Here is a 24,487-nt window from a genome sequence, read left to right as displayed (position 1 = left end):
TATCTTGAAATGTATCAGTGTTTTGGAAATGAAAGATAAAAATGTTCTACAACAATGACTGCAAGACTTGTTGACCAAATTCCTTCTCGGAATATACACACAGGAGGTTTAAGGGCTGGTTTTGCCAAACCAGAAACAGAGAGAAGTCATCAAAGTCATCTGGAAAATCTACTGAAAGAAGTAGTAAGGAATCTCTCTCTCTCTCTCTGAAGCCAAGATTGACTGCGCTAAAGTGCAGTTACCCTGACTTCAATTCAACTCCAGGATTTTAAAGGAAACTAGCTAACTTCAAATGGTCACAAATTTCAACAATCTATACCTCAAGGACAAGCAAAGAACTTAATCATAAATTACTTTAACTTTTATCTGGACTCGAACTTTTCTTACTTTTGATATGTGTGCATGAGCGTATGTGTCATCGTGTCTTTATTATTTTTCCTCTGGCTTATTAATTTAAAAACATACTCTTTCTTTGACTCAAGAAAACCTGGTTTGATTGGCTCTTGATTAACAGGTAAATACTTTTGGAGTTGAAATGGCATTTATAAATTTTTGTTGTGACTAACCGAGGGGGCTGAATAAATGTGAGTCAGTTTACACCTCCTCAACCGATTAAAATTGGGCTCATTTGATTGTAGTGTTTGAAGTTCTACAGAGTTGTTCATTTTATCCATGGGAAGAACATCATCACAATGCCTTGCAATATAACCCTTCCAGTAGGAGGTCTAGTGGTTCAGTTGTTAGTATTCCCATCTCTAAGCTGGATGACCCTGGGTTCAAATCCCACTCCTAGGCTTGATGGCCAAGGAAGGGATTTTCCTGATGTAGTTCGGCTTGCAAATCCTTCCAACACTGTACATCATTCTCCAAACGAAGAAATAGTGCGATGACTTGCAAACACAGAAAGGACCATATCACCCCATTCATATGTGAGCCATTCAGGCACTGTGGTCAGTGTGCTTGGAAGGTGTGATAGCATATGACACATTCACTGCTGCTGTTCAATGATTCTCCTTTTCACGGATGGACTCTGGCTACCGCAGCTGATTGCACTGTTGCGCAGAGTTTGGAGAAAGCTATCATGCCTCTGCTCCTGTTCCTGCCATAGAAATCGAGAGTCACCAGGTGAAACTTCAACTCTCTACCTGACTGCTCACCAAAGGGTCTGAGTTGGTGAATGATAAACATGAATCCTGAGAAGGTATCAGTCCCTTGGAGGATTGATTGACTGCAAGGTCCTGCCACTGCTGCTGTATAACTGAAAGCCCTGGCAGAGAGGATATGAATTAGTACTGGGAAAGTGAAGCACATTACAATTTGTCATTATGTGGATGTTCATATTTCACTTGCTCTAGACACCAAGTTAACATGGCTGAGTGTTGTATGACATGTGGGTTACTTTGTGCCATCAGCTACGTGTCTCCCCATCTTCCAATGGCCAGGGTGTCAGAACATCCCAAATCACCAGAGCTACCTCCTCCTTTATAGTCGTGAGCTGTGAGAGGGCCTGGCTTATTTTCTCCCTCTCTCTGGTAATCTGTGTTCTCTTCCCCTGCTCTGGAGAGAGTGCAATGGCATGTGTTCATCTGGTGGGTGCTTTACATTTGGTGAGGACAACTGTCAGAGAAAGACATCAAATTGCAAACAGTTCAGGGTGAGTGGCAATGGTGGATAGATAGATTGAGGAGGTGACAAAGTGCATAGTGAGAGAAGGATGCAAAGTAAGTGGCTTTGAAGAGATGGCTTGAGAAGACAAACAGTTGGGGACTAGAATGTGTGGATGTGCAACTGTACTCACCTTTGCTGGACTGATTAGATCATTAAAGTTTTTCCTGCACTGAACCCGTAAGTGTGATACAATGCTGATATCCTCTGCCATCTCCAGCCAAGCTTTCTTAGTGTCAGCAGTAGGATCCCTCCTACCATTCCTGGGGTGTAAGCATCTCTCTCAGGTTCCTCGCAGTCCTCAGCTGAACATCAAGGAAGTTGTTGTTGTGCCATGATGCAGCCTTTGTCAGCAGTTCATTTGTGAACTTCCTCTTTCCCTATTTACAACTCCAAACTCCTCCAAATGCTATCTTTGGATTGACCCTACTCCGGCATCCAAAGCAGCAGCAACAAGGTCAGAAATAAATGATAATGAGCTGGCTGTGTTAAAAAGCCAGAGGCAGACATTTTGAAATTAATTCTGCATTTAGCATGCAATAATGAACATCCTGGCCCAATGTCTGTGTGTCCCCAAGTTAATAACAGGGCCAATTTCTGAATATTGCTGAGCCATGTCGACATATTGTTGAAGCTTTTCATTCTGCACTCATTAGGACAACCACAAGAATAACAAATTTCAAACAATCACAACAATTTATACTACAGGCCAAAAGGGTACGGAACAATCCTGAATGTGCTGCTAACTACGCTAACAACTAATTTAAGCTATTCAGTCAAGCTTGTAACATGGCACATTTATACCTACTAGATACCACACACATTCATACATAGGGACCTATTTTCTGCAAACAAAAGGAATATGTTCAAGCCTCGCGCATTTTTTGAATTACTTGGAAGCCAATGGTTTTCCATTTTTAAAAATACGGCAACGCCTCAGCCAATCAGAGTTGACTAGCCAACCAACTGGCACCCTTTCTCCTGTAATATAAACTGTTATAATTATTTGAAATTTTACATTTTTGCATTTGTCTTGATGAGTACGAGACAAAAGGCTTCAGCAACACCTCTCTTGTTCCAGCAAATATTCAAGTTCTGTACAACCAAGTGATTTCTATATATGGGCGTCATCCTTTTGTTGTTGATATCTTGACTCTGTGGGGCCGGTCTTGGGGGCATTGGGTTTCACCATACAGACTGGCACAGAGAGGGTGGTGAAACTAATCATGTAAAGTATCCTGCCCTCACTGAGTCAATGGGGAATAGTCCCACTCACCTACACAGCAAGTCGCGATAACACTGCCAGCTAGATTCAAAGTCCTTTCAGAGAGGGAGATGATCAGGCTCACTTTCAAATCAAACCAACCTCAAGTAGTCAAGGATTTCCATTTATTTGGACATAAAAGGTAGAGCTCCAGAACAAAGCAAAGGATTTTTAAGCATTCCGATTGTCAATACTTCACAATACACTTCATATAGGGCAATCGCAGCGTCAAATATACAGTATTGGAACACAAGACACAGGGACTGTTTCAGTCGTACTGACTACGGTGTAGCCCACTGACTGCTCTGGTCATCTTGCAATATAAATCAAGCCTTTCATTTAAACAAGTTTCATAGACTGGAAAAAAAAACAAAGACACTTCTTAAAATCTCAATCACATGCCAGGAAGTTTAGTCACTGAACTCACTAGATTGACGTAATTTTCCAAACTGCATGCATCATACTAGAAACACACACACACTGACCAATCTTTCAGGCAGGGGTGGGCTGGGTGGGGAGGGGGTGGGGGGGCGGTGTTTGGAGGAGTAGATATTTAGCTGAGGGGAGTAGGGAAGATGAAAATTAATTATTTACAAATAAAATGTTGGCTTCTTACTGCGTTTAAAGCATTTCAAAAATGATTTGCTGCAACTTGGCACATTTCAGGATGGCTGCGTCATTCTGTGCAGCCAACCTCGAGGAACCGTCTGGCCCCACTCTAGTCATGGCACCTGGCTGGTTCTCTCAACACAACTGCACCTTTTTACATAATCCTTCTCTATACTTGTCCAGCTTCAGGCTTTGCTTTTGGCTTGCATTTTCAGAGAGAAATAAACACTTTTCAAACACACAGAAGTAACGGACAATCAGTAAAGGATGGAGGGCTTTTCTTTTCCCAGTGTTGGATGGGATGGGTTTGGCAATTGGTTCTCATCAGGTTTGGAAACAGTGCACGATCGAGCACAGGCACGCTACTGGGGAAACCAGGAGTGAGAGAGCTTAGTTCCCCCCATCTCTGTCCATTGTATCAATCACTGCCAGCAAGTGGGGAAAATGGGAGAGCCATCCTAAACTATTTTCAGAAGTAGTGCAGGCTCCTCTCATTGAACCTTCCAATGTGACGCCATTGTAATCGGGCATATGTTAACTTGAAGCTTGGCACATTCACACATGACCTACTGGGTGGGTGGGGAGGTGGGGGAAGGGAGCAAAATCATTATCAATCACAATACAAACTGCCCACCCAATAAAAATGCCTGATCTCTTGAGCAGTATGTATCCGGTGAGGGTTTCTTAGATTTATCACTGTTTGATATTTTTCCAACGATGGCTCTTCTATTCCACTGAACTTGTCGATTTGATTTCCTCTTCTATTCTTCTGCTCCCCCATCCACTCTGGCCTCCTGGCCTTCTCGCCAGGTTTAGCACCTGTCATCCTCATCGGTGTCAGTGAATGGGTCGGGAACAGCTGTCGCGCCGCAACGCACCACCCGTGTGCGGTAACTCCCGTTGGGCAGTTGCCAGGAGTGCCTGAGAGGAGGGGCGGAGGAGATGGTGTGGGACCTTCCGAGACTCGTGGCCACTGCAGCCTCGAAGGTGAGCGTCTCCTCGCCCAGGGCCTGGTCTAGGCTGCCCAGGTCATCGTGCAGGGTCAAGGACGGCTCCGAGATGTAGCGCAGAGGCGTTGAATGCTGGCTCTCGCTCTTCTTGCTCAGACCAGGAGACTCGGTCCACAGTGTCTTGCTTGGCTGAACTCTCAGGGACTGATAGCGGGCATCTCTGCTCCTCGGGGTGGCCTGGTCCAACGGAGGCGACAAGGTATCTGGACGCTGTGCTACGGGAGAATATGAAATGTGTGGCCGGGGCTTGGAAGGAGTCTGTGGGAGTTGGCGTCGCCCTTGTTTGGGTGTACTGGTCCCAGATGTAGAAGGGATTGGGCTTTCACTCACAGAACTGTTCACCTACAGGACAGAGAAACAAGATGGTTACTGCCTGTCCTCACCACAAAATGGGATACTGAAGAGGGTCATTGAACTTCTTTAATTGGAAGGATTCACATCTCAGTGAACCCAGCTCCTCATCCAACACTAGACAGCAGTAGATTGAGCCTTGGTGTAGGGGACATCTCTCCTGTTTCTAAGTGTGGCTTCAGGTCCCACTCCACAGATGTGTGCACACAATCCAAAGCTGATGGATTGCAGCACTGTGGGAGGTGCCATATTTCAGATGAACTGTTAAACCGAGGCCCATCCTACCCTGTCAGGTGGACTATTTGAGGAACAGCAGTTGGGTTTGCCTTGGAGAGCTGGGCAACAGTTAACTCTCAATCAACATCACTGGAAACAGATTATCTGGTCATGTTGTTTTTAGGAGCTTGCTGTGTGTAAATTGGCTGCAACATTTTATACACAACAACAGTGACTACACCTCAAAAACATATTCAATTGCTGTACACACTTTGGGAAGTTCAATGGCTGTGAAAGGTGCTACAGAAACGTCGATGTTTATATAATTCCCCCCTCAGGCCCACATTACTTTATTGTGGACTGACCGAGAACCTCCTGATCCCATTCCTCATTTATGATCACTTTCTCCCTCTACTGGGGAATTGTCCACAGTAGATAGGCGATTTAACCTCAGGATCTAAATTCGTTGGCATCCCAAATCTGCCAAGATCCCAGCAGCATGCAGTGAATGGATAAGCCAGAAGAATTAATTACATTCTCCCTTATACCTCATCAAAAGTGTTCAGGCCAGATGTAGGTGCCTATTTGAAGGTGGGTTGAAATTTTGACAGGCAAGTGGGAACATTCCTGCTCTTTCCAACTTCATTGGGAAGAATATTTGATGAGTTCCTTGTAACCGGTGTTTACGAAGGAAGTGGAATCTGATAAAATATCAGTAGAAGCAGACGGTGGATGTTATAATATGCGTTGAAGTGATTGCAGAATGACATCACTGGAAGGGAAGTATGTCATGCAATCCAGTTTTAGTTTCCCTGTTGCTTTTGAGCAGAATACACTCAGATAGCTCTGCTGCTGGTGTCTTCAAGTTTTCTACCTTTGTATAACTGTGGTCATGAGTCTAAATAAATGGACCCACACCATGTTTACACAATTTCTAATGAGTGATTCATGCTTTTATATCATTACAAAAGCACGACAGTGAGATGCAGGATGAATTGGAAAGGCTGGCTATGCTTAGAGTGGATAAGTCAACTGATTTAGTTGGCTTGCAACCCAGGTTTATAAAAGAAGTGAGAGTGGAGAAAGTGAGAGGACCTGTCATATAATCTTCCAATCTTCTGAAGATGCTGGGGAGATGCCAGGGGATTGGAAAGTGGCAAATATGACACCCTTATTCAAGAAAGGGGAAATGCAAGGGCAATCCTAGCAACTAAAGGTCGTTTAGTTTAACATCAGTAGTGGGTAAGGTTCTAGACATTGTGATCCACCAGGCACTTGGAGAGGTTTGAGTTATTTAAGGAATGGCAGATTGTGTTTGACTCATCATATTTTGATGAAGTAACAGAAGGTTGATGAAGGCTCTTAGAATAGGAGGGTCAGTGTCCAACTGGATAAATATTTGGCTCAAGGACGGAAAGCAATGAGTTGTGATAAATGGTTATTTTTCAGAAGGTGGTAGACAGTGGTGTTCCCAAGGGTCAGTGCGAGGACCACTATGCTTTTTGCTGTATATAAATGATTTGGATATTGGAGTAAAGGAGATTCAGGTTTGAGATTTGATAGAGGTCGAGATGATGATGACAGGTTTAGATAAAGTAGACAAGGAAAAATCTTTCCCATTGGTTGATGGTACAATGACTGGGGAACACAGATTTTGGGTCAGGGACACAGGGAGAATGTGAGGAAAAAAGTTTTTTCACACTAAGTGGCGATGAGCTGGAACTCGAGGGGGAGTGGAAGCGGAAGCGGAAATTGAATGGGCACTTTGCAGAAAATAATTTGCAGAGATTGAGCGGAGGGTGTGGAGCTGAATGGGTTATTCCATGGGCAGCCAGCATGGATTCAATGGGTTGAGCAGACTCTTTCTGTACTGTAAAGATTTCCGGGCTCCAAAGATCTCCTTAAGGGCCCCCTGAACAAACTACCCACAATCTGGGAATGTCAGTCAGGGTTTGTCCATCACAATCCCAATCAGGGAAGACAGATTTACAATTGCTCTTTTTCAATCAGCACAAACACAATGGTTCGAATGTCCTCCTTCTGTAAACCTCCTGGGTGGGTCTTTCCCAAAAGTGTCGAATTCGTGTAAAAACTGGAGTAAATCACACTGTTTTTTTCAGATCTGTGGGGGGTGCCTATCCCCGCTGGAGAGGCCGGCAGCATAGCGCTGAGCAGGCCACTGTGCATCTGTCAGCGCCGAGACTGGCAAATTCGCAGTAGGCCTGCACTGCTGGCCTCCCAATCACTGGCCAGCCTCCTGCAACCTGCATCACTGTCTCTCTGATCCTCCCATCCCCCCCAATCTCTAGGCCAGTCCTGACACGGCGCACCCCCCCCCCCCCTCCCTCCCCCCCGGTCCCGGGCCACCTCGATCTCCCCCCGCCACCCTCCCTCCCCACTGCAGCCGTGGCCATTCCTACAGGCCGATCACCCGCTCCCCGATGGCGAGCCCTTATCACTAGGCTCCCTCCCTCTGTCACTGCCGAGTGCAGAGTGGCAGCAGGAGCCCCCAATTCCACCGGTCTCCTCCCCAGAGGCCCTGCCCCATCTGGCCCCGCCCCCTTAGCGTTGCCTGATGCCAGGGGGCCAGGCTGGTATTGCTAGACTGGCCATGCCCAGCAGGCACCCCCCCCCCCCCTTACACCCATCCTCCATGGCCCCCCCCACCCTTCACTCCAGAGGGTTGTGCCGCCAGCTTCCCGCTAGTGGGTAGCTATTGTAAACCCTGGAGTGAAACACTCCTGGTGGGGGAGGGGGGGGGGGAGAGGGGGGGGGGGCTGGAGATGGATGGGGATGGGGGGGGATGGATGGGGATGAGGGGGAAGAGGCTAGCGGGCCTGCAGGCTTCAGTCCTGGGCCTGCTAATCAGATTGAAATGAGCATTAGAATTCCGGTGTTGTCAGCTCTGCGCCGATTTCCGACACTGGAATTCCGGTGGCCGGAGATGAGCAAAGGCCGTGGGAAGGCCATTACACAGCCTCTGCTTAAGTCTCCCCGCGCAGTGGGCTGGGAGAAACGCCCCCCAATCTTTTCTGAGCTCAGACTTGAACTGAGCGCTGCACGCCATATTTCAGAGTTGAAGCGAGGTCTATGCTCTCTAATTTACCCCATACCTCACATGGCCAGACAGGATTCCACTCTGTCACTGTCACCCAGACCTACACTGGAAAAATGTAGTCCATGTCTGACTAGCTGCTAGTTAAATTTAGATCTGATGTACAGCAAACATCAGTTCCACCACCCTCGTATCAAAGAATCCAGCTTTGTGCGCCCCACAGAAACTGTCAGATAAGAGGACAAGCTTGGGGCCTACCTGTCCCCGCTGGTTGTGCGAATGGCCCAGACTTGGGGACCGGGATAGTCTCTCATCCCGGGACTGCTGCTGCGGATACTGTGTACACTCTGCTGAGTTGCACAGAGATCTATCAGGTGACAGCAAATGCTTCCTTTCCCTGGAACGCCCTCTCTCCAGACTGTCTGCATATGGGATGTCACGCATTCCTGTGAGAGGGCAAAACACATCCCTGAGAATATTTCATAAACATATTTCATTTCATCAAAGTTGTGATAGTGATGGTAATAAACACACAGGACAAAGCTAGCTCAATCAAACCAAATTAGTACATAATACAGCATTAAACCCAGCTCGGTCAATATAGGAGATAAACGACAGCAATAATCCCACTAATTTCCATGTAGCCTGGTAGAGGCAACACATTTGTCAAAAATATTACGGGTAATTTTTGGAACTGGCATGCTAACAAACCATATTAGATTTAATGCTGAGTAACAAACTGCGGCTCTTTATCAATTTAACTGAGCTTTGTCCAAAACCAAGATCAAGCTATCCCACTCCCTATCATTCTGGTGTGCTCAAAGAACAAAGAACAATACAGCACAGGAACAGGCCCTTCGGCCCTCCAAGCCCGCGCCGCTCCCTGGTCCAAACTAGACCATTCTTTTGTATCCCTCCATTCCCACTCCGTTCATATGGCTGTCTAGATAAGTCTTAAACGTTCCCAGTGTGTCCGCCTCCACCACCTTGCCTGGCAGCGCATTCCAGACCCCCACCACCCTCTGTGTAAAATATGTCCGTCTGATATCTGTGTTAAACCTCCCCCCCTTCACCTTGAACCTATGACCCCTCGTGAATGTCACCACCGACCTGGGGAAAAGCTTCCCACCGTTCACCCTATCTATGCCTTTCATAATTTTATACACCTCTATTAAGTCTCCCCTCATCCTCCGTCTTTCCAGGGAGAACAACCCCAGTTTACCCAATCTCTCCTCATAACTAAGCCCCTCCATACCAGGTAACATCCTGGTAAACCTCCTCTGTACTCTCTCCAAAGCCTCCACGTCCTTCTGGTAGTGTGGCGACCAGAACTGGACGCAGTATTCCAGATGTGGCCGAACCAACGTTCTATACATCTGCAACATCAGACCCCAACTTTTATACTCTATGCCCCGTCCTATAAAGGCAAGCATGCCATATGCCTTCTTCACCGCCTTCTCCACCTGTGACGTCACTTTCAAGGATCATGTGCTCCATGTGCCTATCCAATAACCGCTTGAAAGTTCCTAAGGTATCCGACTCCACTATCACAGCAGGCAGTCCATTCCACACCCCAACCACTCTCTGAGTAAAGAACCTACCTCATACACCCCTCCTATATCTCCCACCATGAACCTTATAGTTATGCCCCCTAGTAACAGCTACAACCACCCGAGGAAATAGTCTCTGAACGTCCACTCTATCTATCCCCCTTATCATCTTATAAACCTCTACTAAGTCACCTCTCATCCTCCTCCGCTCCAAAGAGAAAAGCCCTAGCTCCCTCAACCTTTCCTCATAAGAGCTACCCTCCAAATCAGGCAGCATCCTGGTAAATCTCCTCTGCACTCTCTCCAATGCTTCCAAATCCTTCTTATAGTGAGGTGACCAGAACTGCACACAATATTCCAAATGTGGTCTCACCAAGGTCCTGTACAGTTGCAGCAGTTATGATCAACAAATCAGTTAAGAGATAGTAACAAGCAAAAGAAATGCAAGGTGAAATTGAAATCTCACATGCTGGAAAAACTGAATAAACTAGAAATGGATACCAAGAAATAAAGAGGTGGGAAATTAATAGAAGTATAACTCAGAGTATGAAAAAATTGCAGGAATATCAAAGCTAAATCTAACAGTTTTACTAACATATTAAGAGTAAGGGGGAACACAGGACTAAAGTGGACAATAAGGAAGTGATAAATTGTTAAATTAGTACTTCATCTATTTTCACAGTCGAGCGAGAAAATAATACATTGGGGGTGTATGGGAGCTTAAAATAAAGCAATGTGGAACATAATGGATTCAATGCACGAAAGATGATGTTAATGGAGAAAATAATGGGACTTTAGATAGACAAATCTCCTGGTAAGAAAAAGAAACAGATACGGAAACTGTAGATGCATTAAGCATAAAGCTCCCTATGGCCTTTGAATGTTCTCCATATAATTATTCCAGTAGATGTTAGTTATGGCTGATCTGTATCTCAGTCTCCTGTGCCCACATTTGTTCCATATCCTTTGATAATCTTACTAATAAAACTCAAGCTTTCTCAGTCATGACATTTTCAAATGACCACAATTTTTGGGAGAGGGAGTTTCCCATTTCCACAATGTTTGTATGAAAAAGTGCTTCCTGGTTTTACCTTGGAATGGCCGAGCTTTTATTAAGGTTATGTACACCCTGCCCCTACCTTGTTTTGGATTCCCCAAAAGAGGAAACTGTTTCTCTCTACCTATTTTAGTATCTGAATAATTAGATCACCATTCAACTATCTAAAGACAAGGGAATGCAACCTTGTGTAATAAAACTGGTCTTGATAATTTAACCCTTTTAATGCTGGTATCATTGTGGAGAATCTATGCTGTACCCTCTCCATTGTCAATATATCCTTCCTGAAGTACAGTGTCCTGAATTGAAGAAGTGTTCCACATCCAGTCAAAGCCGAGCTTTCTACAACTGGAACAGAATCCCTTTGTATTCCATCCCCCTTGATATCCAGACCAACATTCATTGGCCTTATTCAATCTGTTTTGTACCTTTCCATTAACTTTCAATGCTCTCTGTACTTGGAGCCTGAAATCTCTTTGTTCCTCCCCAGTTCCCAGTGTCTCACTGTTTCGAAATTACTCTGCTCTCTCTTTCTTCGATCCAAAGTGCATGACCTCACACTCCAAGATGACATGCTGCCTGGATGACGGTGAGTCTTCTGACCCATTCCCAGTTACTAATGGAGTTAAACAGGGCTGCTTGCTCGCGCCAACCCTCTCCACCATACTCTCTGCTGCTTTCCATGATGGTGATCTTGGCATCGAAACCAGATATAACGTGGATGGGAAGCTGCTCAATCAGACACAACTCCTGACAAAGACCAAAGTCTCCAAAGACTGTGATTTCCTGTATTCAGGTGATAGTGTACCAGAGTGTATTTTTGGTTCATAGCTGGACATGCAATGTAGCATGGACCTGTTCTCCAATGCATGCGACAAGCTGGGCCTTATGACAGTATGAAGAGACCCTGAAGTAATGTACCAGTCTGTTCTAAGAAAGCCCAATCTCGAGCATAAGCTTTCAGTCCATAATCAGTATCTCTCAGCTGTGGATAAGTTCACTTATTTCATCAACGCATACTCTCGGGCTGTCTATATCAAAGACGAGATACATGCAAGAACTGCCAAAGCAGAAGATCGCACAGCGTTACTGCACCCTGCGTAACTAAATAAAAACCGGTGTGGGCTCCTTCGAAATCTAACACATCTTATAGACAGATGGAAAACACAAGGAGAGGTTTTTTTATTCTTTCATGGGATGTGGATGCCACTGATAAGGTCAGCATTTGTTGCAAATCCCTACTTGCTTTTGAACTGAATGTCTTGCTCGGCCATTTCAGAGGGCAGTTAATGGTCAACCCCATTGCCGTGGGTCTGGAGTCACATGTAGGCCAGACCAGATAAGGACAGTAGATTTCCTTCCCTAAAGGACATTAGGGAACCAGGTGGGTTTTGGTAACAATCTATGATAGTTTCATGGTCACCATCACTGAGATTGGCTTCCAACTCAAGATTTTATTCATTGAATTTAAGTTCAACAGCTGTCATGGTGGGATTTGAACCCATGACCCCAGAGATTTAGCCTGGGCCTCTGGATTACTAGTCCAGCCCTGGGCCACTAGAGAGTCGGCATGGATTTCAAAAGGGTCAGAGATGTTTAACTAACGTGCTTACGTTTTTAAAAAGAGGTCATTAATGTGGTGGATAGGGGAATGCCTGTGGATGGTGTAGAGAGTCCATATGAGCATGCATAGGAACAAACGAATTAGGAGCAAGAGTAGACCACTGGGCCCCTTGAGCCTGATCCACCGCTGATCTGATTGCACCTTCAACCCCACATTCCTGCTGACTCCCGATAACCTTTCACCTCCTTGTTAGTCAAGAATCTATCCACCTCTGCCTTAAAAATAATCAAAGACTCTGCTTCCATTGCCTTTTGAGGAACAGGGTTCTCGTGACTCACTACCCACCGAGAGAAAAAAAATCTCCTCATACTTGTCTTAAATTATGGTCCCCTTATTTCTAAACGGTGATCTCTTGTTCCAGATAGTCCAACAAGAAGAAACATCCGCTCCACATCCACCCTGTCAGTACCCCTCAGGATCTTAAAGGTTTCAAGCAAGTCACCTCTTACCCTTCTAAATTCCAGTGGCTGCATACCTATACTCCCCAACCTTTCCTGATAAGACATTCCCGCCTATTCCACGTGGGTGTAGAAGAGTGCAGTGGTGAGTCTGGTAGGTGTCTGCAGGATCCTCTATATATAATGTGTCATAAATAATCAGTTATTGTTCAATCATACAAGCCTCAAAACCTTTTCATGAGGCAACGTGCAACTTTTCAAATGGTGACAGCAGGTGAAGGACTCCAAAATTCCTAACGATGAATGAGTAAAGAAACTGCAGTCTGACCTGGGGAAAGTGCACATAACCTGAAGATTTTGTATACACAGCTGGAGATCAACTAAGAAACTCCATCTGAGATGGAGAGGCTGAGGGACAGAAGGAAGGTCCACTGTGCAGCGCAAGAGAACTCCAGCAAAACATTTGGAGATCCATTGTTAGACCCAGTCAAAAGCAGAGTCAAAGGACCAAGCCAGATCACAAAATGATGAGCCAACTCCAAAAAAAGGCCGAAAAAAGCTTCAAAATTTAACAAAATAATAGGCAGTATTTTCAGACCAACTGTTTAACTGTGCGTGCTTTGAAGAACTCTGCAACCCGAATCCAGAGTGTGGTGACCATGTGAGAATGAAAAGAAAAGTCTGAAGAGAAGTCAAAGCTTTAATTCGATTCTCCAAGTATCCTGACCAAAACAAATCATTCAAAGGATTTTTGGCTGAGGTTTACAACAGTTCCATAACCGCAGCAGGTGCCAAATCCTGACAGGTGTGGAAACAAAAAGAAACAGTTGTTGAAGCACCATTTAAAAAATAAATCTGTATTCCCCTCTATTGAAAGTAGCTGATGGGTGGTAAATCAACACTGCCAGGCTAATTAAGACAGATGGAAGGGCCAGACCAGGCCCATGGGTGTTGTGCAGTATTCGGGTTTTTGGGACTGCAGAGGTTGAAGTTGGGATGAGGAAAACAGTGCCACCCACATTAGAGAACGACATGGGAGTAGTAGAGTACAGTAGTGAGTCTGGCAGAAGTTGGCATGAAGTAACACCTGGTCAGGACTCTATCCTATATATCTTGAAGTTCAGAGTCAAACAGTTGATGTCACAAAATCAAGAAAAACTACAGTAACGATCCTGCAGCTTCAAGATCACACATACAATGTGAAGTCAATCTTGGAGCAGGAGAGAAGTAACCACCAACTCACCAAGACAAAACACAGGGAGGCACAAGTGCACATGAAGAAACAGAGTGTAGCATTGGCAGCCAAACTACAGGCTGAGCTCAAGGATGAGGAACACACAAACTTAATTTCCAGGAGCAACATGGTAGACCCCATCAAAAAAGAAAACCAGATCCCATTCTATGAATGAGCGAGGCAAACATTCCCTCCAGAAGGAGAGGGATAAGCCCATGGTATCCGACCAAGGAAGACAGGTTGTTGAGAAAGAAAAATAGAATACGAAGGAGTGCAAGAAGTGAACCCGATGTTGACACCCGAGTGTTTGAAATACCAAGTGCTACAACTTCAACTCCAGGTCAACAAAGTTCATCCAAAATAGCGAAGACCACCACTCCTCCAAATTTGAAAAGAATGAAACCTGGAAGAGTTGTAAAGCCCCAAGACTACCTAAATCTGTAAAGTCCGAGATTTGGGCAGGGGAGAAGGAGTTGCATGTAAATATTATTATAAATGCTGTTGGGTAAACACTTTGGGGAAGTGTAGTATTACGGTGTTTAGCACAGTAAGGGTTAACGTACTGCTCATATTATGATGCAGAGAGTCACATGTAGCCTGTAGTAGTGCATCTGGTAGAAGCCAGCATAAGCTTACGCCTAGACAGGACTGTATTCTTTACATGTATGTGTTATTAATAAAAAGTTATTGTTCAACCATCTAAGCCTCTAGATCTCCTCATGAGACAACATGTAACCTTAAAACAGATCTCTCGTACTTTATCCTCAGTGTGTGTTGTGAAGACCGGAAATTGCGATATATGCACAATGAAAAATATGGATGAAACTCACACAGAAAGTTAAATCACTTCAGATCCAAGTACCTTTATAACAGCATGATACTTGCTAATTATTGTCAATCAACCTCTTTGGCCCTGAAAATTATTATAACTGCATAGTCTCATTCCTAATTGTTTGGGATATTAACCATTCAATAAATAATTTTAAACTTTTTCTTTCTATTTCAATTTTTCTCTCTCATAATCAAATCTTACTTCCTTTCCCTTTATTTTTCTTTCTGTACGTGATCTGACATTGAACTCACTGATTCTAATTTATCCACCTTCTCAGTCCTTACATCGTTCATTTCACAAACCTTCAATCTGATTAGTGAAATGCAAAGAGTTGCTTGTCCTCTTCACTCAGGTCTCAGATGTCCTGGAGAGTACGCAGTGCCATTTCCATATCCCACACACAGCAATTTGCAGTGCATAATATGGGTGATAGTAAACAGACAAGGGCAAGTCTGACTAACAGTGGCCAGCAGGCGTTGTTTTGTAGGGATTTTTGGAACAATTTCACTTGCGCCTGTAGTTCAACAATCCTCATTGTCCTTATCAATCCTCTGCTTCAGTATACTTGTTAATCTATAGTCTTATCCTTGATATTTTTCCTTGCAAGTTTTTTCTTGTATTCCATTTTCACCATTCTTGCTCCTTTTTCATATCTTTGTATCTCTCTTGTCTGTGGGATCTCTCCTGTCTTTTCCTTCATATAAGCTCTTATTTCTGGCTTTATTACTATCTCACTGCCATTATTGACCAAAGTTGTTTAATTAGAGTTCTTGCCTTTTCAAGGTATGTACAGGTTCTGTACTCTATCAAGCTTTTGTTTAAATACCTTGTATTTAAACCTTATTGTTATTACAAAATTACATTTGTAATTTTATCCATCAATAGGTCTGCTCGGTCTACTGTGATCAATTTGAGCCTCATCTGTCCAATGGCAGCCTTATCCAAATATAAACTTTTAGTTCATGGTTCATCCATCTCCCTCTTGAACCTAATCATGGTCATTGTTAGCTTGCGTTCCTTTACTGTTATTTAGGAAGGCCTCAAGTGAAATTATTGACCAAAGAAAAACTCAATCCCTATTGAATCTATTGTCCATCATTGTATCATCCACTTGTGTAATCCCAAAGCAGGTGAGTGAGTGCGACTGACATGGGCAGCCCAGGGACTGGAAACAGGACTCAACAACTACCAAGGACAAGAAGATGAGCCCTGACTGCAACTCAGCCATTCCCCTGCCATACCAGCTGAGAAAGTATCAGTGTTTTAACCTAACATCTTCAGACCCACCAACATTACTGCCCTCACACAGCCTCAGTGGTTACCTGTGGCTGCAGACCTGCTGGATGACCTGCCGGGTCTGCGGCCCCGTCTTTGGTAGGAGTCCTCCGGGCCGGCTCTCTCCAGAGAGTACTCGTTGAGCCAGCTGCCACTGGAATGGTGCCCTGCATACGTGGAGAATGAGCGTTTCATTGAACTTGTGTCTTCGGTTGACTGTCAGGTCATGGGAGGAAGAAACATACAATCCTCGAGTCAGGTGAGTGAGTAACATACGTGCACCAGAAAAGAATGATTAGCTGTACATCTGTCATTTGTGTGCTAACACAAGACATTTTAATAACCAATATGTTTATAATTTGGGTGTACAGTACCTTTTGATTCTGACCGGGATCTCTTGTCCTTTCAATACTAATTAACAAGAGCATCCCCCCCAGTCCCTCCGCCACTACCCCTGCACCCCAACTGTGTTATGTGGGTGATGAGAGAGAGGGGAAGGGATTCAGTCAGAGTGCCATTACAAATGGTCACTGAGGTTCTGGGTTTTACACACAGGAGCACAGAGTGCAAGAGTGGAGAAATAATGACTGGTCAACAGCAAATATTGGTTTTGAGTAAATGTAAAACGGGCAATAAAAGCACTGAGAGCAGACATTAACCAGGGCAATCCAAGGACTGGGAAGGGATACTGGGATTTTTTTCCACTGGAGCGGATAAGGCAAAGGAGAGTGTAGATAGTGTTTGGTAAAATTATAATAGTTAGAATTATGAAGAGAGAGTAGGGAATACTGTAATAAAATGGCAAATGGGATGTTGGCATTTACTGCAAAAGGACTGGAGTATAAAAATAGAGAGGAGTTGTTGCAATTGCAGAGGGTGTTGGGAGTATACATCTGGAGTATTGTGTGCAGTTATGGTCTCCTTATTTGTGGAAGGATGTGATGGCATTGGAGGCAGTTCAGAGGAGGTTAACCAGCTTGATTCTGGGGATGAAGGGGTTGACGTATGAGGAGAGATTAAACAGTTTGGGCTCGATAGAGTTTAGAAGGATGAGATGGGATCTGATTGAGGTATATAAAATTTTAAAAGGGATTGATAGAGTAAATGTCGACCAAATGTTTCCTCTTATGGGGCAATCTGGAACAAGGGGTCACAGGTATAGGTTGAGAGGCGGTAGATTCAAAACTGAGAGGAGGAGGAACTACTTCTCGCAGAGTGTGAATCTGTGAAACTCGCTGGCCCACAGTGCGGTGGAATCTGAATGGTTGAATGGTTAAGAATTAGACCATATTAGATATATTTCTAATAAAAAATCATGGAATCCCTATAGTGCAGAAGGAGGCCATTCAGCCCATCAAGTCTGCACTGACCACAATCCCACTCAGGCCCTATTCCCGTAACCCCTCATATTTACCCTGCTAATCCCGCTGACACTAGGGTCAATTTAGCACGGCCAATCAACCAACCCACACATCTTTGGACTGTGGGGAGGAAACTGGAATAGCCGGAGGAAACCCACGCAGACACGGGGAGAATGTGCAAATTCTGCACACACAGTGACCCAAGCCGAGAGTCGAATCCGGGTCCCTCGTGCTGTGAGGCAGAAGTGCCTCACTGTGCTACCGTGCCGACCAAAGGTATATAGGGAACAAGTGGGAAGGTGGATTTGAGACCAGACAGAGGTCAGCCATGATTTGATTGAATGGCGGAGCAGGTTCAAATGGCTGAATTTACCTACTTCTGTGTCTAATTCCTATGTTCCCATGTCGGGAGAGATGATATCCTCAGAGACAAAGCGGTTGATGAATTTAATAGTATAGGGGTTGAGGGGCAAGAGGTTTGGAAAAATTCCTTTACATATCTGTAGAAACTGGAGCAGGAAGCACAGACATTGGCTTAGATAAAGACAGAGCAAACAAGATTTACCTCAGACTCAATCTCGAGTCGGGGCATGGACACTGCCCGTCCTTGGGTTTCAATGGGGAGGTAATGACTGTTGTGAGGATACTCCAGTTTGCCTTTTTCTAGTTCCTATGCATAACAAATCAAAAAGACCTACAGTCTAATTACTGCAAAATAGAACTCATTAATAAGATAACTAGACGTTATATTTATAGGTCTTGTGTATGTATTACGCTTCCTGACTATCATTTCCAGTCAAGTTATCATTGAAAATGTCTATGTAAATGTTTATAATGGGAAAACCCTCTGTAAAGTTGGAAACTACCCTTGTTGATCACCACAGCCACTCTCCCTTTTTCTCAATAACTAAAATTTCTGTGCATAAAATCAGATTCTACACAAAATCAGAATATGTACATATTTCACAACAAATTCACAATGTCTGAATTTACATATGCATGACCAATGTAAAAAATCCGAACCGCGCACATGCCAATCGAAGCATGCATGCAAGGCCCGAGCTGTGACCATGGAACTGAAAATAAAGATTAGATTTAGTTTACTTACATTAATGTTTAATCATTTTACATACACCGGTAATTTGTATATGTCCCATGTCCTGTTTTTCTGCATAGATCCTGGGAATCTGTGCATGTCCTGGGAATCTGCGCATGTCCTTGCTAATGTTTCTACCGTCTTCCTATTTTGTTCAGGATCTTCACCCCAACACCCTCACTATCACAATGTTGTGTTCTTAAAGCCATATGGAATAATATAAATTGTGTAGCTCCAAAACATTTCCTGGATACTTTGTGAAACTTTATCTGCTTTGACCTAGGACTCAACTGGAAGCTGGCTCCATACCTTTAGCCGTCGGTTACGGAATTCCTCTGCTTGACTTGCTGATGTCCTGCTACTCTGGAACATGGTTGATGGGGGTAAGGCCACCAGGGGGGCAAACTCACTCCTACTATCCCTGTGAGGGTATTAGAATGAAAGAAAGAACTTACATTTATTTAGTATCTTTCACAGCCCCAGGATGTCCCAAATCACTTCATAGCCAATGAAAGGCTTCTCTAAAAATGTACTCACTTTTGCAGGAAATACAAGAGCCAATTTATGCACAGCAAGATCCCACAAACAACAATGTGATAATGACCAGTGGATCTGTTGGGAGACACTGCTGGGCTCCCCAAGGAGCAGACACTTGTTGTTCTTTGAGAAACGTCACAGGATCTTTTACATTTACCCAGAAGGACAGATGGGCCTCTGTTTGATGTTTCAGCCACGAGACAGCACTTCTGACAGTGCAGCACTCCTTCAATACTGCACTGGAGTCTCAGCCGGGATGATGTGCTCAAGTCTTAGGAGTGGGATTTGAAGAAACAACTTTGTGACTCAGAGTGCTAGCCACAAAGGTACGCTGGCAACACAGTGGTTGGCATTATTATAGGGTTTAGGTGGATGGTACACTATGCGTAACTTTTTTTATTCTGACGAAGGGTGTCAGCGTTCATAATGATCAGATCTGCAGAGATCTCCTAAAGAGAAGAGTTCAAACCAGGAATCCAGCAACACTGAATACACCCAACAGACCGAGAAAGAACCCAACAGATTAGGAGAGGCAGGTAGGGACGGAACAAGGTCAGGAATGAGTGAGGGAGGGTTAGGGTCAGGAGTGAGTGAGGGAGGGGGAGGGTCAGGAGTGAGTGAGGGAGGGGGGGGGTCAGGAGTGAGTGAGGGATGGAACAAGGTCAGGAATGAGTGAGGGAGGGGGAAGGTCAGGAGTGAGTGAGGGAGGGGGAGGGTCAGGAGTGAATGAGGGAGGGGCAGAGTCAGGAGTGAGTGAGGGAGGGGGAAGGTCAGGAGTGAGGGAGGGAGGGGCAGGGTCAGGAGTGAGTGAAGGAGGGGGAAGGTCAGGAGTTAGGGAGTGAGGGAGGGTCGTGAATGAGTGAGCGGGTGGAGTTGTGTGTGGGGGTACAGTGGGGAGGGGGGGCAATACTTACAGCCTTGATGCTTTGGAACTCAGCAATGATGTGAAACTTACATGTCAGGCCCCATGTGCGGCTGAAGGAAAGACATTGCCTTGCCACTGGAAATAATCTGTGGAGGCAGAGAGGATGCTTCCATTCGCTGGAACATCGGGGTTCGACTCTGCACAGAAAGAAATTGCTGTCATTCTCACACTGTCTTATTCCCTAAAAAGCAGAGTTCACAGCACAGGAGCAACCATTTCTTTCGAACTGCTTGCTGTTTATAGAACCATAGAACCATAGAAAATTACAGCTCAGAAACAGGCCTTTTAGCCCTTCTTGTCTGTGCCGAACCATTTTTTGCCTAGTCCCACTGACCTGCACTTGGACCATATCCCTCCACACCCCTCTCATCCATGAACCCGTCCAGGTTTTTCTTAAATGTTAAAAGTGTTAAATGTTAAAAGCATTTACCACTTTATCCGGCAGCTCATTCCACACTCCCACCACTCCCTGCGTGAAGAAGCCCCCCCTAATATTCCCTTTAAACTTTTCCCCCTTCACTCTTAACCCATGCCCTCTGGTTTTTTTCTCCCCTAGCCTCAGCGGAAAAAGCCTGCTTGCATTCACTCTATCTATACCCATCAAACTCTTATACACCTCTATCAAATCTCCCCTCAATCATCTACGCTCCAGGGAATAAAGTCCCAACCTATTCAATCTCTCTCTGTAACTCAGCTTCTCAAGTCCCGGCAACATCCTTGTGAACCTTCTCTGCACTCTTTCAACCTTATTTACATCCTTCCTGTAACTAGGTGACCAAAACTGTACACAATACTCCAAATTTGGCCTCACCAATGCCTTATATAACCTTACCATAACACTCCAACTTTTATACTCGATACTCCGATTCATAAAGGCCAATGTACCAAAGGCACTCTTTACGACCCTATCCACCTGTGACATCACTTTTAGGGAATTCTGTACCTGTATTCCCAGATCCCTCTGTTCAACTGCACTCTTCAGAGTCCTACCATTTACCCTGTACATTCTACTTTGGTTTGTCCTTCCAATGTGCAATATCTCACACTTGTCTGCGTTAAATTCCATTTGCCATTTTTGAGCCCATTTTTCTAGTTGGTCCAAATCCCTCTGCAAGCTTTGAAAACCTTCCTCACTGTCCACTACACCTCCAATCTTTGTATCATCAGCAAACTTGCTGATCCAATTTACCACATTATCATCCAGATCATTGATATAGATGACAAACAACAATGGACCCAACACCAATCCCTGCGGCACACCACTAGTCACAGGCCTCCACTCAGAGAAGCAATCCTCCACAACCACTCTCTGGCTTCTTCCATTGAGCCAGTGTCTAATCCAATTTACTACCTCCCCATGTATACCTAGCGACTGAACCTTCCTAACTAACCTCCCATGAGGGACCTTGTCAAAGGCCTTGCTGAAATCCAGGTAGACAACATCCACTGCCTTCCCTTCATCCACTTTCCTGGTAACCTCCTCGAAAAACTCTAATAGATTGGTCAAACATGACCTACCATGCACAAAGCCATGTTGACTCTCCCTAATAAGTCCCTGTCCATCCAAATATTTGTAGATCCTATCCCTTATCACACCTTCCAATAACTTGCCCACCACCGTTTATACCCCACATGAACCCCGTCCTACCTTCTACCTTGTGTATATGACATTGTGGACGCTGGTCTCAGTTATGGCAGTTAAAGTTACAATCTGCCCGTGTCTCTGTGTGTTCAGTGATTTGTCAGTGGGGTAAACAAAGGGGTAAAAGCTCCAGCATCATGTGATTAAGTGCCTCACATTGTGTATCCAATCTCTGCTGTTCGCAAACTGGCAGGGGAAGAATTGCTCAGAGTCTGACAAAAGTGTAGCAATTGCTATTCACGATCAACTGAATGGCCACAAACCATGTCTTCAATCCAAATACCGATCCCAATCCCATTCCTTAGAAAACTCGATCCCCTTCCCAATCCCATTCCATGCACATTCCCAATCCGCATCCCAATCCCATTCCACCCCAATTCCCATCCAAATCTCTTTCCCAATCCCTTTTCATCCAAATCCCCATCTCAATCCCCATTCGTTTTCCAATCCATCCCAATTCCATCATTGTTTTTGATTCCCTGAAGTCTCTATGTGATGCTGCTTGCTGGTGTAGTTTGCTGCAGTCTGTATTCCCCCCAGGGTCAGTACCTGCTCCTCCTGTAGTTGTTGGTATTTCTTTGTTTTACTCTGTTTGTAGTAATCCATGATCATCATAGCAGCGTAGATTTTCCCAATTGTAAGATCTGTGGCTAAAGAACAGGAGATGTTTATTTTTGCTGAGGCCACGTACACTGAATCAGAGATAAACTGTAATCCACTGTTACATTACATAGCTCGGTGAGTGTGCGCGCTAACCAGTACCACACATTAGGCCCTTGGTAAATGTAGAATTAGTCAGACTCAGCCATGGCCCTACAGAGGTGCCAGGGCCTGAATAAATATAAAATTAGATTAAAATCAGGAACCCAATTCAGTCTATAGAGCTCAGAATTGGGAGAGCCGTATAGGGGGATTGAGGGATTCGGGATTGGGAGAGGAGTTTCCGGGGATTGAGGAACTCGGGATTGGGAGAGGAGTTTCCAGGGATTGAGGAACTTGGGGTTGGGAGAGGAGTTCCCGGGATTGAGGGACTCGGGATTGGGAGAGGGGACACTGGGATTGAGGAACTCGGGATTGGGAGAGGAGTTCCCGGGATTGAGGGACTCGGGATTGGGAGAGGGGACACTGGGATTGAGGAACTCGGGATTGGGAGAGGAGTTTCCGGGGATTGAGGAACTCGGGGTTGGGAGAGGAGTTTCCGGGGATTGAGGAACTCGGGTTGGGAGAGGAGTTCCCGGGATTGAGGAACTCAGGATTGTGAGAGGAGTTTCTGGGGATTGAGGAATTTGGGATTGTGAAAGGAGTTCCCTGGGAGTGAGGAACTCGGGATTGGGCGAGGAATTCCTGGGATTGAAGAACACAGGATTGGGAGAGGAACTGATAAGATGAGGGTATTTATACATAGAAACATAATCAAAAGGCATCACAGAGATGCAAAATCTTAAATTAGAGTGAATAAACAAAGACTCAGCACGCCACTTCTGACAGGTTGCTGATCCCTGACCGAGGTGCGAAAGGAAATTGTGCCTTGGGAAAGGATATTCACCCAGGATATGCTTCACTTACGCATGTGTATGGGAACCAGGAGGTCCAGTGTCTTCTGTGAGAGGTGAGGCCAAATAGTCATGATCTCCTTTCGAAGCTCAGCATCTAACTGCTGCTTGTCTGCTCCACCTGAAAGACAGTTTATCCCAGAATGACATCTCAACATAGGCCACACCCTGAGGCACAGAGAGAGAGGAGACTGAGAGACACCAGTCAGTGTACAGATATCTCCCTGAGAGAGAGAGAGGGGACTGAGTGACACCAATCAGTGCACAGATATTTCCCTGAGAGAGAGAGAGGGGACTGAGTGACACCAATCAGTGCACAGATATTTCCCTGAGAGAGAGAGAGGGGACTGAGTGACACCAATCAGTGCACAGATATTTCCCTGAGAGAGAGAGAGGGGACTGAGATACACCAGTCAGTGTACAGATATCTCCCTGAGAGAGAGGGGACTGAGCCACACCAGTCAATGTATAGATATCTCCCTGAGAGAGGGAATTGAGAGACACCAGTCAGTGTACAGACAGCTCCCTGAGAGAGAGGGGACTGAGATACACCAGTCAATGTACAGGTGTCTCTCTGAGAGAGAGGGGAATTGAGAGACATCACTCAGTGTACAGATATATTCCTGAGACAGAGAGAGGAGACTGAGAGACACCAATCAGTATACAGATATCTCCTTGAAATAGAGGGGACTGAGAGACACCAGTCAGTGTACAGAAGTCTTTGTGAGAGACAGGGAACTGGTCAGTGGACAGATATCTCCTTGACAGCAAGAAAATATATAGATAGTTCCTTCTTGAACCTGCCAAATAGTGAGGACATTGAAAATATTATGAAATGGGGAAAAGGTATTAGTCATGTGGAACTAAGGTGGGTTGTTGGAGTTATGATCCTGATGGGTCACAAGAGAATTAAATATGGAATGAGTTTGAGAAGCTGAATAGTTGACATCTGTTCCTATGTTTCTAGCTATTCAAACCTGCTGCTTTCACACAAACTGCAGATTAAATCTTGGGCTATTGTTAGAAAGTTGAGGAATGCCATGCTTTGGATGTGTGGGAATCTTTGCATCTCATTAACAGTTCAGAGGCCAGTTAAGCATCAACTGAAGTCACACACATCGGCTGAATAAAAATCAAGCCGCAGGATATCTCAAAGTACTTCAATAACATTTGACATGTGGGTCGTGCTGTACAGTTCACTTGGAACTTTGGTTTGTGTTATTGCCATGAGGG

General features: G+C 44.9%; 1 protein-coding gene across 1 annotated transcript in view; it reads right to left on the bottom strand.

Annotated features, from left to right (window-relative positions):
* Nucleotides 1-3,045: 3,045 nt before the first annotated feature.
* LOC144497727 (putative voltage-dependent R-type calcium channel subunit alpha-1E) overlaps nucleotides 3,046-24,487 on the bottom strand; it is a 319,684-nt gene continuing 298,242 nt past the window's right edge. The window contains exons 40-47 of the mRNA XM_078219167.1: nucleotides 23,268-23,375; nucleotides 22,251-22,351; nucleotides 20,090-20,196; nucleotides 18,907-19,018; nucleotides 18,067-18,171; nucleotides 16,188-16,356; nucleotides 8,429-8,616; nucleotides 3,046-4,890 (exon numbers count right to left, since the gene is read on the bottom strand). Coding sequence (XP_078075293.1) covers nucleotides 4,351-4,890; nucleotides 8,429-8,616; nucleotides 16,188-16,356; nucleotides 18,067-18,171; nucleotides 18,907-19,018; nucleotides 20,090-20,196; nucleotides 22,251-22,351; nucleotides 23,268-23,375 — 1,430 coding nt within the window. The 3' untranslated portion in view covers nucleotides 3,046-4,350. The remainder of the gene's footprint in view (nucleotides 4,891-8,428; nucleotides 8,617-16,187; nucleotides 16,357-18,066; nucleotides 18,172-18,906; nucleotides 19,019-20,089; nucleotides 20,197-22,250; nucleotides 22,352-23,267; nucleotides 23,376-24,487) is intronic.

Source organism: Mustelus asterias, chromosome 8 (genome assembly GCF_964213995.1).
Source record: "Mustelus asterias chromosome 8, sMusAst1.hap1.1, whole genome shotgun sequence".
NCBI classification, from domain to species: Eukaryota; Metazoa; Chordata; class Chondrichthyes; order Carcharhiniformes; family Triakidae; genus Mustelus; species Mustelus asterias.
The sequence above is the reverse complement of the archived record's forward strand: the minus strand, read 5'-3'. Positions and strand labels throughout refer to the sequence as shown.